The sequence below is a fragment of the Balaenoptera borealis genome, assembly GCF_965194805.1.
Source record: "Balaenoptera borealis genome assembly, chromosome: 8".
Lineage (NCBI taxonomy): Eukaryota > Metazoa > Chordata > Mammalia > Artiodactyla > Balaenopteridae > Balaenoptera > Balaenoptera borealis.
In genome coordinates this window covers 47939868-47955475 of record NC_138865.1, presented here as the reverse complement: position 1 = coordinate 47955475, position 15608 = coordinate 47939868, and the positions used below count along the sequence as shown (strand labels likewise).

Genomic DNA, 15608 nt, shown 5'->3' with positions numbered 1-15608 from the left:
ATTTACAAGCAGTTCATGCAGCTCAATATCAAAAAAACAAACAACCCATTCCAAAAATGGGCAGAAGACCTAAACAGACATTTCTCCAAAGAAGATATACAGATTGCCAACAAACACATGAAAGGATGCTCAACATCACTAATCATTACAATAATGCAAATCAAAACTACAATATGGTAGCACCTCACACCGGTCAGAATGGCCATCATCAAAAAATCTAGAAACAATAAATGCTGGAGAGGGTGTGGAGGAAAGGGAACACTCCTGCACTGTTGGTGGGAATGTAAATTGATACAGCCACTATGGAGAACAGTATGGAGGTTCCTCAAAAAACTAAAAGTAGAATTACCATATGACCCAGCAATCCCACTACTGGGCATATACCCAGAGAAAACCATAATTCAAAAAGAGTCATGTACCACAATGTTCATTACAGCTCTATTTACAATAGCCAAGACATGGAAGCAACCTAAGTGTCCATCGACAGATGGATGGATAAAGAAGATGTGGCACATATATACAATGGAATATTACTCAGCCATAAAAAGAAACGAAACTGAGTTATTTGTAGTGAGGTGGATGGACCTTGAGACTGTCTTACAGAGTGAAGTAAGTGAGAAAGAGAAAAACAAATACCGTATGCTAACACATATATACGGAATGTAAAAAAATAAAAATCATTCTGAAGAACCTAGAGGCAGGATAGGAATAAAGACGCAGACGTATAGAATGGACTTGAGGACACGGGGAGGGGGAAGGGTAAGCTGGGATGAAGTGAGAGAGTGGCATGGACATATATACACTACCAAATGTAAAATAGATAGCTAGTGGGAAGCAGCCACATAGCACAGGGAGATTAGCTCAGTGCTTCGTGTCCATCTAGAGGGGTGGGATACGGAGGGTGGGAGGGAGCCGCAAGAGGGAGGAGATATGGGGATGTATGTATATGTATAGCTGATTCACTTTGCTATACAGCAGAAACTAACACACCACTGTAAATCAGTTATACTCCAATAAAGATGTTAAAAAAATAAAAATAAAAAATAATTTAAAAATAAAAATACATTTATTGTGTTTCTATTATTTTACTTAGGCATTGTTTATTAAACATTCTGCAACAAAGCAAAGACTTTTTCATTGCTTTGACTCGTTAAATTAAATGTTTACAGGGACTGGATATGGAAACATAATTTGGAAATTTGGAAGCTCTCCTTTCAGCATAATACAAACACAAAAATTTAAAACAAGGCACTCAGAGTGTTCATTGCAACACTACACTGAACTGCGAGAAAGCTAGAGACAGCAAACTCATAGGTATTAAAAAGTTGGATTTCTTGACTTTATTTCTTAACTTTCAGGTAAGTTATAATATTCATACTTGTTACATACATAGTATACGATACTTCACTCTGACCATACCACAGGGTTCTCATCATTTAACTGCAACCAAACATTTGTTAAAAATCTTGTTCATATCAAGTATCAGACACATGGGGGAACATGTTGCTATGGAAAAAAATGATATTTGGAGTATCTGTCAAGAGAGTAATATTAAGCACTGTATGTTAAGTAAATGTGCCACCTACTCCTGCCAAGCACTAACACCTGTTATCCCTAATTATGTTCCTCACTGAGTTTATACCTTTAAAGTGTCAAACACAGCCCACTAGTTCTGGGGCTAATTTCAGTTTTCAGTGATGAACATGTTTTATGCTTCAAATGACATTATGTGGCCAACTACCAAGGAATACTCAAGTCCATTTTCTCTATTCTATTGTTTCAGTGAACAGAAATTACATATATTCTAACTGCAGCTAGGACTCAAAGCGGATATAAGAGAATATAACAGGATGTTTTCAAATAGTTACCTAAAGATGATGTCTCATTTATCCAGTAAATCAAGAAAAGAAGCTGCCCATATATACAGTCTTCTTATACCCAAACATCTGCTTTTTACACTTTACAACAAAACTTAAATTTGTAAACAATTCCACACGAACTCCATTTCTTACAGACTCAGATTCATCATTAGACACATCAGTTATCACACTGTAGTGTGATACTTAGAGCAAACAAAACCTCCTGAGTGTGAAACTATTTGCCCCTGCACTAAAAGGTCTCCAAGGACCACGGAACCAGAGCTCTTTCACTTCTTTCATTGTGAGCTGTCATCTCTCCTACTGGATGTGCTTACTCCGCACATCTCCCAGCGCTGTCTCCTACCCCTCCAATATTCTCTGAGCTTGAAGAATCAGCAACCACAGTTAACACACAATTCTACGATACTAACACTTTGTAATTTCTCGATTATATGTATTAAATCTTGATATCTTAAGAATATCAACCCTACGGCTTTCATTTGTACACACGCTCTTTTTCCTCCAGATTGTTTGCCTTTTATGTTTTTACTCCTTATACAGATGGTCCCCAACTTATGATGGTTCGACTTAGGATTTTTCCACTTTATGATGGTGTGAAAGCAATATACATGTTCAGTAGAGACCGTACTTTGAATTTTGATCTTTTCCCAGGCTAGCGACATGCAGTATAATACTCATGATGCCGGGCAGTGGTGGGGAGCTGCAGCTCCCATCAGTTACACGATCATGAGGGTAAACAACCGATACCTTTACAACCATTCTGTACCCAGACAGCCATTCTGTTTTTTACTTTCAGTACAGTATTCAGTAAATCACGTAAGATATTCAACACTTGGTTATAAAATAGGCTTTGTGTGAGATGATTTTGTCCAACTGTAGGCTAAGGTAAGTGTTCTGAGCATGTTTAAGGTGGGCTAGGCTAACCTCTGATGTTCAGTAGGTTAGGTGTATTAAATGCACTTTCAGCTTACAGTATTTTCAGCTTATAATGGGTTTATCAGGCCATAACCTCATCGTAAGTCAAGGAAGCTCTGTATTCTTGACAACACTGAGTATCTTAACAACACACTGTGTGTGTGTGTGTGTGTGTTGTACTGCTAATTTGATCAACAGACAATGATTTTAAACATTGGAGAACAAGGCAAAATACCCAATAGATTACGTCTAGACATTGAGGCTCCTCTCTATACTTTTCTCTTTTGTCCAAGTTATCTGCAATAAAGCTCTAATGCTGCAAATGAGAAATTAGAAAACAGAGCTTTAAAAAAAAAAGAAAGAAAACTTTGAACGCAAAATCACCTAATGTTCATGTATTTTTAATAATTTAAACTGAAGCTGTGGGAAAAACAGGAGGAAGAGAATTAATATTTGGGTGACATATGCACTGAAATGATTGTGGGGAATGGGGGAAGGAAGTGGCATGACCAAAAGCTTTAATCTTTTCCTGTAACGGTAAAACACTAATTCAAAAATGAAGTTTTTTGAAGATCATGTACAAAAATAGACATTCAATTTGTTGGTATTTTGAACTAGATCTTTGATATCTCATCCAATCAAAAATTCTGTTTCTCTGATTCTCTATGATTATAAAATTCTCAATTATATACTTTAAAGAAAAAGAATTTTCTAAACATAAAGTTTTTGACATTTTTTTAAATATATAGGTTGAGAATACAACAAAGAATTTAAAAATTTTTCTCAAATAATGATCAGTTAAGGAAGAAAATGCAGAGCAGGAAAATGAAAAAAGAGTGAAGGAAAGAGTTAATATTTATAGCGAGGTGGAAGAAAAAAGGGAAGAAAAGCAAACAAAGAAGATTTACTAAAAATTTTGGTCAGTAGGGCTGTTTCAAAACAGACACACCAACCAAGCTAAGGTGGGTAGCTGCACCCCATGGTCTCCTATCCATTTGTTAGATCCATAAGCTCTAAATATAAAGTTCCTTCTCTTACCAATCAAAACTCTATTTTCTGATAATATCTAGCTAATAAAGACAAATAATTTCAAACTAATTCACAGTAAAGTGTGCTTAAGATTGACAACTCACAATGTTTAAATACATTGAGCTACAATTTAAAAGTTTCTGAATTCCAGGGCTTCCCTGGTGGCACAGTGGTTAAGAATCCCCCTGCTAATGCAGGGGACACAGGTTTGAGCCCTGGTGCGGGAAGATCCCACATGCCGCGGAGCAACTAAGCCTATGTGCCACAACTACTGAGCCTGCGCTCTAGAGCCCGCAACCCACAACTACTTAGCCCACATGCCGCAACTACTGAATCCCGCACACCATAGAGCCCATGCTCCTCAACAAGAGAAGCCACCACAATGAGAAGCCCGTGCACCGCAATGAAGAGTAGCCCCCGCTCGCCACAACTAGAGAAAGCCCGCATGCAACAACGAAGACCCAATGCAACCAAAAATAAATAAATAATATAAATAAATAAATAAATAAAAGTTTCTGAATTCCAAATCAATGCACTAATAAAGGTTCATTTTGGAGATTCAGGAAAAAAAAAACTGCCAATGAAATGCCTCTCCTCCACTAAAGACTAGCAGGCTTTCCTAAAAAAAAAAAAAAAATCAATTAACATTTAATTAATATATAAGTGGAAATATGAAAACCAAGTTCTTATAGTTGTCACGTGTCGATATAAACATGTTCCATAACTGGGAGGGATTGATTTCATTTACTCAACACAGAAAACAGTAAGTATTTATATAAGACTGATTTTTACCATAGGTTAAAATTCACATTAAGTTTTGACAAAAGAGTCTAAAGATTAAGTGGAAAAAGATGATATCTGAAGGTATATTGAAAAGAGAATAGTCAACTGTATGAACATATATTTTTTTAAAAAAGAGGGATGGGGCTTCCCTGGTGGCGCAGTGGTTGAGAATCTGCCTGCTAATGCAGGGGACACAGGTTCGAGCCCTGGTCTGGGAAGATCCCACATGCCGCGGAGCGACTGGGCCCGTGAGCCAAAACTACTGAGCCTGCGCGTCTGGAGCCTGTGCTCTGCAACAAGAGAGGCCGCGATAGTGAGAGGCCCGCGCACCGCGATGAAGAGTGGCCCCCGCTTGCCACAACTAGAGAAAGCCCTAACACAGAAACGAAGACCCAACATAGCAATCAATCAATCAATAAAATAAATAAATCTTAAAAAAAAAAAAAAAGAGGGATGATTACTTGTCCTCCACAGTTTCATAAACATACAGTATTTACAGTTATCATCTTTGGTTCTTTCTCATGTGACTACAGCAGCAGTTTGATCAACTAGTGTGCAGCAAAAATCTTTTTGCAGACTTCAGAATGCGTAAGAATTCCATTTATGCATTTAAATGTTAATACCAAGAACTATAAAACATGAAACCTGATTGAAATATGCAGTATTTTAACCTTCAAATCTGGCTGTAAATAAAATATACATAATAAACATTTTTTCTCTTTTTACATATTGCATATTTGACATAGATGTAAATAAGAAAATTTATATAATCGTGAATAAGCCAAAGGCATAATCAGATTTTAATTTGATATCTTAAGTGTTCCTGATATAGTCTCCATGTTTACTAATAGAAAAATTCCACAAGTAAGCTATTACACAGATATTTAATACCAAAACAATTGTGTTACAGTAATCAACCACATCAAGCTATCTTTTAAACTAAAAGACAGAGAAAAACTTTATGTAATAATGGTACTGACACCTTCTGAATCTCTTTTCAGGCAGAGTTTTTTTGTTTTTTGTGACCATGTTATAATAGATTGATAAACATGGCATACGATAATACCAATTTTTCATTAATATGGTGATTTTAAATATCACACTAAAGATAGAATCTTATTTAAAATCCTACACCAAATGTATTTAGAGGGGAAAAAAATCAGTTACTAAAACTCGTAGCTCTCTTTTGGCCCCAGGAAGTACGTTCCAGGCAGAGAAGATATACGAAAACAGAAGACTAATGAATAAATATAAGTTATTCAAAGAATAAGAAACAATTTATCTTTTAAAAGTGACACAGTAAATTCAATTCTCTTCCCCCCAAATTTTAAAACATTAAAATATTGGTTCTCTGAATCTATAATGTCATATCTTTTTATTTTTGTACAAATGACTTTTAATCTTAAGAGAATAAAAAAGATCTTACAACTGACAATATCTATTATAAGAATATACCTAATAAAGCTAATTCCCTTGCTATTAAGGAGCAGTACTAACGTGTTTTACATTCAGGGTAACAACTGCTTCTACCAGATAACAATCAAGCTTTGGTTTTAAAATAAAAATATAACTTTGTTAAAATTAACAGAATAATTTTAAGAATTCTTTGAAATAATTCAGTAAGATATCTCATATATATGTCAGCTCTCCCTTATATAAAGTACATTTTTATTTGTATACAGTGAAGACTGGCTACGTATCTTAAAACAAAAACACAGGGGTACCCTAGGAAGATAGTGGTAGCAAAAGCAAAAGTTTTTGAATCTCTACATAAACCCAGGGAGAGCAATGGAAAGAAAAACCGAAAACCATGGACAACATTTAAAACAAGGCTAAGTACAGGTATGCTACAACCTCAAAATATAAGTAGGTAGAACAAACCACTAACAAGTCCTATGACCTTCATAATATCAGCACTTCTGTAGGAGAAAACAAAGGGAAGCCAACGGGGCATCTAACAGACCTGATAATAGGAGACGCTCAAAATAAGTAGAAATCAGGTGAGGCAATTTGAGACAGCAACTGAAGGTGGGATGGGTTTTGCCTCTAATAATAGCAGGTGAATGTGAGGATAATAATGTCTCAAAGGAGGAGGAGCACTCTAGAGCCTAAGCACTTCTGAAACGGACCAGCCAGGGCTCCCTTCTAGGAGAGAGTCCCACTAAGAAGAATCACTTGGTGGTAGAATCAAAACTGATCAGGATAGAGGAAATCAACAGATGGAAAGAGAAGTTCAAGTAAAGGTGGGAAAGGGGAACAGAGCTAGGAAATCTCTGAAAGCAAGGCAGCATAATTTTGAACACTAGAGAACAAAAAACAAAGAAGGGACTTCCCTGGTGGCGCAGTGGTTAAGAATCCACCTGCCAATGCAGGGCACATGGGTTCAATCTCTGGTCCAGGAAGATCCTACATGCCGCAGAGCAACTAACCCCGTGTGCCACAACTACTGAGCCCGCATGCCACAACTACTGCATGCCACAACTACTGAAGCCCGTGTGCCTAGAGTCCATGCTCCGCAACGAGAAGCCACCACGATGAGAAGCCCATGCGCTGCAACGAAGAGTAGCCCCCGCTCGCTGCAACTAGAGAAAGCCCACATGCAGCAATGAAGACCCAATGCAGCCAAAAATAAATAAATAAAATAAATAAATATTAAAAAAAAAACAAAGAAAACCAAAAGCAGTATGAAGATAGAAAAGCTAATCTGAACCGGGTTCCTTTTAAAAGTTCAGAAAAATGAGCTTCACTAAAAATGAGAAACAAAAATATCAAGATCAAATCCTATGCTATATTGTTATAAATAAAACAGAGAATAAGGAACAGAATAACATCCCTCCAGACAATAAAAGTACACCAGAACGACCCACAGAACATATCAAAACTATTACCTTGGATTTTAAAATGAGATTAAAGTCATTAAGAAAATGATACAAGCCATTATAAAATGAAATATGAATCAGAATTAGAAATGAGGGGACAGAATTTAGGGAGAAATTGGAAATAAAAGAAAAATATCACTCCAGAAATGAAAACGAAACTAGAAGAAACATAGGAGTGAATAAACATAACAGATAGTGCCTTAAGAGAAATAGGTGAAAAGGGAAAAAAATTTAACTCAAAATGAGGATAAAAAAGGTTCACAAGAAAGTGACATATATTGAAGATAAGCAAAGACACATGGCAAATAACAGGAAATCCGGAAGAAAACCAAAGCAAGGGCAAAAGAACAAATACTACAATAAGAATTCAAGTAAATATTTGTAAAATTAAAAAGAATGTGAAATTACATAATGAAAGAGCACACGGCATATTTGAAAATACGGGCACAATAACTAACGCCAACACATATTCTCTTAAAAATTACTAGAGTGAAAGAAGAAAAACACATGGTGACCTAGATAAGCCAGCCTCAGGTATCACAGATTCTAGTCTACCATCATCCTTGTCTACTCTCTTTCACACCTTTCCACTTGAAACCAATTAATCTAAGCTTGGATTTAAGAAAAACAAAAACTCAGAATTGACCAAAGCAAAAACAAGTTAAAAATTCAAGCAACATCTGCTTAAACGTATACTAAACACCACATTTGCCACTGCTCTCTCATGAAAGTCCACCGAAATGATAAGAAAATTTTGGAAGCTGAAGCACAAATGAGTGGAATTGACTTAGCAGGTGAAGAAGTTTGCAACCTGAAGGGCTGTAGGAAACTAAGAAGCAACTTGCTTCTAAACACAAACCCAAGTAATGAAGATCCTAGGTTCCTCCAAAGACAGTGCAGAGGGGAAAACACGAAAGTTGGTTTCACAAACAGGCAAACCTTCATTCACCAACTTCACAGAAAACTCTGGCAAAGTTGAAGCATGAGATTCTAAACTCAGGCATACCAAGCAGAGCTAAGGGCATTCAGGAAAAAGCCTTCAGAGCAAACCGTGGATATCCTCAGGCAGCCCCAAAGAAAAGCGAATTGTACCAATTAACCAGCCTCATCCATAAACAGGGCTTCCAATCAGCTTTTTGGGGTCTTACTAATGAAAGCAGCTAAACATCACCACAGATTTAAGGAAATTTGAGAAAACCTTAGATAGAGAGGAAAACAAACAAGAAAAAAATTAAACTGAAGGAACTAGAAGGCAAAAAAGCAGAAGAAAACTTGAAAACAACCACTAAAATTAACATCCTCAGACAGGTACAAATGTTTCATCCACGAAACTATCAAGCACAAGGCCAAGGCAAGGGTCAAGCAAGGCCCAACAGACTTAGCCATTAACGAAAAACAACAAGCTCTTTTTAGATGCAGGCAGCTTCTTACTTACTCAGTGAAAAAACAGTAGTCAAAGGTGCCAAGTCCCCATGACCTTTGGGTAGGGTGACACCACAGTAAAAGGAACCAGACGCAACAGGATTAACGGGACACTGCTGCTGAGGCGCTAACGCAAGGCTGCAGCTAAGAAATTTTATAGCCTACAGCTGTGCCCTAAAGTGGGGCAAGATAGAAAGTCTCAAGTCTCCAAGGAACCAGGGAGGCAGATGGGAAAATTGCCTCAAGACATCCTTCTGCAAAATAGGGAGCTTCCCTCAAGAAGAAAAGGCCGATGAGAAAATGTTCTTGTGACAGCTCCTCACAAGATTTGACTGTCTGACCACGTTCCTAGGAAGATAACAGGGAATTGCACCAAGACTTAGGCCAGGAGGTTCAAGCCCTGACTGCATGGCCTACGGGGATATGTGCAAGGTCACCAGAACACCATGGAGTGGAGCCATGGCCCTACAGACACAACATACTGCTACTTTTAAAAGGGAATATTCAGAGAATTAAAAAATCTTTTGGATATTAAAAATATGATAGGAGAAAAAAAACAGTGGAAGAACTGGAAGAGAATATTAAGAAAATACATAAGAAAGCAGAAGAAAAAGATGGAAAAGAGACAGTGAGAAATAAGAAATTTTAAAATTAGGCCTAGATATCCACATCTTAATAAAAGGAGTTCTAGAAATAGAGATTAGAAAAAATTAGAGGGAAGGAACTTATCCAAGAAGTAATATTAAAAATCTTCCCAGAACTCAATGACGTGAATTTCCCTTTTAAAGAGTCCATCAATGATTAACTCAAGGATGAAAAAAGATCCATCCTTTAACACATCATCAAGAAATTTCAGAATATTAGGAATAAAGATAAGACACTAACAGCTTCCAAAGAGAAACAAACAGGTCACACATAAGTATCAAGAATCAAAATGACAAATGACTTCTCAATAGTTTCAGTGGAAGTTAAAAGGCACTGGTGCAATGCTGTAAAATTGAAAAGGACAATGATTTCCAGCCTAATGTCAACACTCACATAATGTTTCACTTGAACATATGGATAGAATTGAGCCATGCTGAGTCACACCAATGAATCAAAACTATTTATTCTTTATGCAGTTTTTCACAGGAAGCTGTTGGAAGAGGTACACCACCGAAATGAGGGAATAAATGAAAAGAGGAAGACAGTATTCAGGAAATGGGATATTCAGCATGAAAGAGGTGAAGAGCAACCAATCCAGATTAGCATAGAACAGAGAGCCCCAGGAGAAATGTCTTTAAAGAAAGAAAAAAAAAAAGCTAGATTACATGATGTGTTTGAACCTACTAAGAGACTGAAACTCCTGGAAGGTACTTAGGGTACAATTTAACTGCTACTACAGAGAACACTGAGCAAATGAAAGAATAAGGTCATTATAAATTAATTCCAAACAGCTTAAAACAAAAATTGGAACAAAAAAGGAAATCTAATTACAGATACCACACAACCCAGTTGTGAAAAACATTTACACAGTCAAAATAGTATAAATATTGAATGCTAACTGAACCAAAACTGTGATGTAACTGCACTAAAATGGGAGGATGAGAGAGGAAGCTACATTTTTAGGGAACAGGGAGAAGGAATAGAGCTTAATTTTCATATTCCAAAATAGATCAATAAATAAAATCTAAGACTGAAATATCAAGGAAGAGCAAAAAGTCATGTTACTTAGAAATACAAAGATAAAGTTTTAAGAAGGCTAAAAGATTTGAAAGTGGTTACCTCTCAGTAGCAAGAGCTGGTGTAAAAAGAATAGGGAAGGGAGTACTGTTTTTCATTATAAGCCTTGGAAAAAAAATTTTGGACTTAAAACTATCTAAATATTTTGAAATAAATAAAGCAATAAGTTAAAGATAGCAACCTAAGTTTACAGGCCAAAGTGAATAATTCTAGACAATACTTACCAAGTGACCCTGACAATAAAGACTAATAGGTAGGACTTCCCTGGTGGCACAGTGGTTAAGAATCCACCTGCCAGTGCAGGGGACAGGGGTTCGATCCCTGGTCCAGGAAGATCCCACATGCCACGGAGCAACTAAGCCCGTGTGCCACAACTACTGAGCCCATGCACCACAACTACTGAAGCCTGCACACCTAGAGCCCATGCTCTACAACAAGAGAAGCCACTGCAATGAGAAGCCCAAGCACCACAATGAAGAGTAGCCCCCACTCGCCACAACTAGAGAAAGCCCGCGTGCAGCAACAATAAATTAAATAAATAAATATTGAAAAAAAATAGGTAAAAGAAAAAAAAACTGGATTATTGTTCATATCTAGCAACCCTATGGGACAAAGAGAGATTAGACTGTTTCATTTTGAATAGGGGGAAGAGGAGGGGAAGCCCTAAGAAATACTTGAACTCAAAAGAGTTCCCTAAGTTTTGCAAATTTTATGGTATTTTCTACTGGACTCACAGGATGTTACAGCAGAAAGAAACCTTATATATTGGCTAATGATTCATCGCTCCCATTTTATAGTTACTTGTCCAAAGTTACACAGCTGGTTTGGGCAGAATCAGAACCCTCTGTTCTTAACTCTCACACTCTTGTCATTTTATCACAATGCATTTTAAAATAATAATTAAATATCAAGGAAATTGAGTTCCTACTGATATATTCATTAGCACTTTTCTTTTTATTTAAAAAGGGAGACTACTTGAATATAAAAAATGTAAAAATATCTATTAGTTTTAAGTTAAATCATATTGGTCTTTTACTTTTAAATAATTAGATATTATACAATAAAGGAAAAGTATCTATAACCAAACTCTCTTTTCCTATTTTTTATGATGAAATGGAACTAAGAATTTTTAAAACTTTCATGCTGCCATCTATATTTTGCTTAAATTGTGGGTTCACTCCTGCTTTATCTACCTTGAAAATGGCATTGAAAACACATATTTTATTGCAAATTGTATTACTATTCAAATGACTCAGAACACCTTTATTCAGATAGCTAATCATGCCCTAGGATCTAACGATTTGCTGAAAGTAGGTTTTGACAACAAGATTTACAAGGAAAAGATATACTGCCCTATAGTTTTAAGGAACTGATGGTGTTCAACAAAAGGATTTGAGAGTGTTAGGTGATTTTCATAATTATTATGCTACACACTGGTAACCTAGTGATAGGTTTTTAGGATATACCTTGAGTGTGTGGATTAATAGGAACATCAAAAAGTGGGCCAAGGCCTAATGCAGAGGACCCATTATTACCAGTTGCCACCTATCATTCAAGTCTTGGGTCAAGTTCCTAGTCAAATATCAGAATTACCTGACTTTGGATGGAAAGTTAGGCTGCCAATTTTTTTTCCTCTTAATCACTAATTAAACATTGCCTAAAATTTTTCTTTACCTTGGCAAAAGGGAAGAATTAGGCATAAAACGAAGCAGCGCTCATGTTTATTAATCAGTCTATTCCATGCTAAAATCTACACCACAACATTCCTACACCATAACAGTTTAAGATTCTGAACAAGACTAAACACCTTTGAGGTAGTCAATAAATACCTGTGAGCTGATGATTTAAATGACAGCATCAGATCAATATATATTTTCCCATATATTGATCCAAGCATTTCTAAAATAACCTTATTCCTGTTCTCTAAAGCCATTCATTTGCAAAAACCTCTCGTCTTTCAACATTACAAAAAAAAAAAGTGAGAAAGTTGATTTTCCAAGGTAAGAATCCACGCAGCCTCTGATTTCTTCAGTTCCTTCTACCTCACACACACCCACTCTAGTCAAATGTCCTCTAAACAATTCTGCAGTGAATATAGCACACAATGCTTCATGAAGGTGGTGATTTTAATCAGCTACGAAGCACTCAGACCTTTTTCTACTATGTTTGATCACACAAAAGTCATCTACTGCATTTTATAATTAATAAGCAGCAATAAAGTTTATTCTACACTGCCCTGTTATTATTTTAACTTTTAATTTAAGTTGAAATAGAAACTGATTTTTTCATTTTGAAGCAGTAACTATGAGAACTATTTAAATCATATCCATGTTTATCAACCTAAGAGAAGCATTTCAAATGATATAGGCCTCTGTCCTTCATTAGAAAGATTCCACAAGAAAAAAAAATGACAGCATTATTTAAAGGCAAGTTCAGGAACAACAAAAATGAATTTGTAACTGCAACTCCAGTGTTTCATAAATACTATTTTCATAAGAAACCCTCTAAAATTTACATATAATTAAGCCAGCTAATAAGACACAATCCCTGTAAGTTTTGTGTATAAGGAAAATCCTCATACAACATTAACAGAACATGGCTTATAAATAAAATATACTGTTTCTGTTAGCAAATATAAAAACAACAGTTCCAGATTTATCTTTTAGAAAAAAAATTAATTTATTTTAAGAGTCTCTGCCTAAATTTATTTTGGTATCAAACAACTACAATTAGTGATGGGGCAAGCATCCATAATTGTGGCAGGATGTTAATTTATTTACAAAAACTATACAAAATTAGATTAATTATTACATCAACTTATCAAAGCTTCCTGAAATTAATTTCATTTTTGGAAATGTATCAAAAGTCCTCAGATCCAGAATGATAGTCTTTATAATTTTTAATTCATGGAATTATAGCACATCAGATCTTCAAGCAAAAACATCGGATGAAAGCCTGTACGATAAAATAGTCTCCTTTTCCTAATAGCTTGGAATGTAAATTAAAATGTGTTCCCTTTTTATTGAAGGAAAAAAACTGAACTAAGCATCCAGTAATATCAAATACCTGTTAGAATAACTTGTCTGCTGGAATTAAAGTTGGGCAATTACTTCTACATTGTTAAAAAACGCTTTAAATTAAGTCCTTTTTTTCTTTTATAAAGAAAGCTTTTCTAAGCCATTTTGGATCTCTAAGTCTTGTAACAAAAATGTCACTCAGTTTCTACTAGCAAGTCCACACCCATAGAAGGCATCTTCAACGCAGTACATATTTTAAAAGTGCATATAAGCATAACTAAATTTCTTAAATTGTTAACAAACCTAGGAGCAATAATTTAATATTCTATCGCAAAATATAGGTAGCCTAAAGGCAACATGCTTGGTCAATCTTTCATAAACTTTTTGGTTTGATGCCAAAACATTTCAAAATAAAGAAAAGAATACCATGACTCTTTGCTAATGACTTTTCAGATATTAATTTGCAGATATAGCTAAATACTCATCTAACAAAGTATCCAGGTTACCCAATGATATTTGCCATGAATTCAGAAAACAATAACATATATAATACAAAAGTAACAACAACAAAAACATGTATTTTAGGCCTAAAATGAGTTTATCTAATAAGAGTTACATGAGAAATATCATGTAAGACCCCAAATAAACTTTAGATACAAAATTATATGATGTGGCTTTGTTCAAACACATCTAATATTCAGATACAATTTAAATAAACTAGGCTGGCTTTTTTATATCACCAGCTTTCATTAGGGCTTTAATAGCTCTTGCCCTCATCTCAAGTTCTAGCAGCTCCAGCTGCTGTGCAGAAGGCTGAACATCTTCTGGTGGAGGAACAGTCAGGGTGGCGGCTTTCGGTTCCTTTGGGCTAGACTCTGCCAGTCCCAGAATCTCATTCACACTTTTCTCAATGTCTTTCTCCAGGTCATCTATCTGACCAGCTTCACTTTGGACTGTATTTTCTGAGACCTCAGGAGCAGCTGCTTCTTCATTGCATGGGCCTTCTATGTCGCTGTCATAAGCATCTGCATTTATACTGAGTACATCACTATCTTCCCCTTTGCCTGTAACAAACAAAAAAAGGCAAAGAACCATGTAACCTAAATGCCCTGATCAAAATTTCCTTTCTGTTTATGATGAAAGGGCTGCTGTGACCCCCACCTCCCATCATGGAGTCCCAAATACATTCCATAAACCCCATCCCAACCCCCTTTTCCCCTGACTCAACTTCCTTCCTCCCTTCTTCCCTTCCTCCCTCTCTCCCTCCCTCCCGCCCTCCTTTCCTTCCTTCCTTCCTTCCTCCCTCCCTTCCTCCCTTTCTTTTTTTTTCCGCCCCCGCATAGACTGTGGGACTTTAGTTCCCTGACCGGGGATTGAACACGGGCCCCAGCAGTGAAGGCGCTGAGTCCTAACCACTGGACGGCCAGGGATCCCCCCTTCAACTTTGAAAACAGATCTAATTTAATGTAAATTTTAATGTATTTTTCATTCCAATTTAGAAGAATATGGAAGCACTGGGAAATGTATACCATCATATGGATGTCCCTGATCAAGTTTCCTAATTAAAATATCGTAACACTTTAGACCACAGTGAAGCCTCTACATTACAAAATGTTGACACCCTTTGGATAGAGTATCGCTTATTACTGAAGAAGCAAAATTCCATTTGAGAAGGAGTTTAAAATACTTTGCCTTATAAACTACAAAAAAGGAAAAATATCACTGGCAAGCTGGACACCACGTGCATTGCAATTATTCCAAAGCTTTTCATATACTTTTTCAAACACTTTGTTCTAAATCAATAAATTAAAGGAGAATGCCTAAGGCCACTTTCTAAGGTAAAATAACTTTTCACCAAGAGGATTTTAATTAATAAAGTTAGGATGCCATAAATTTTAAAAATACATTTGTTATAAAACTTCTATAACTGATGCTAAGAACTTGCACATAAACACAGATTG

General features: G+C 36.1%; 1 protein-coding gene across 6 annotated transcripts in view; it reads right to left on the bottom strand.

Annotated features, from left to right (window-relative positions):
* The window catches only part of CAAP1 (caspase activity and apoptosis inhibitor 1), a 105953-nt gene that overhangs the window by 39681 nt on the left and 50664 nt on the right, over positions 1 to 15608 (bottom strand). For 2 of the 6 annotated variants that reach the window (XM_082400597.1, XM_082400599.1), the window contains exon 6: positions 5049 to 14711. The exons of 3 other annotated variants lie outside the window; for them this stretch is intronic. In XM_082400597.1, the coding sequence (XP_082256723.1) occupies positions 14365 to 14711 (347 nt within the window). In that variant the 3' untranslated portion in view covers positions 5049 to 14364. Of the gene's footprint in view, positions 1 to 5048; positions 14712 to 15608 lie in introns of those variants that run through there. One more of the 6 variants, XM_082400604.1, reaches the window with a different exon arrangement.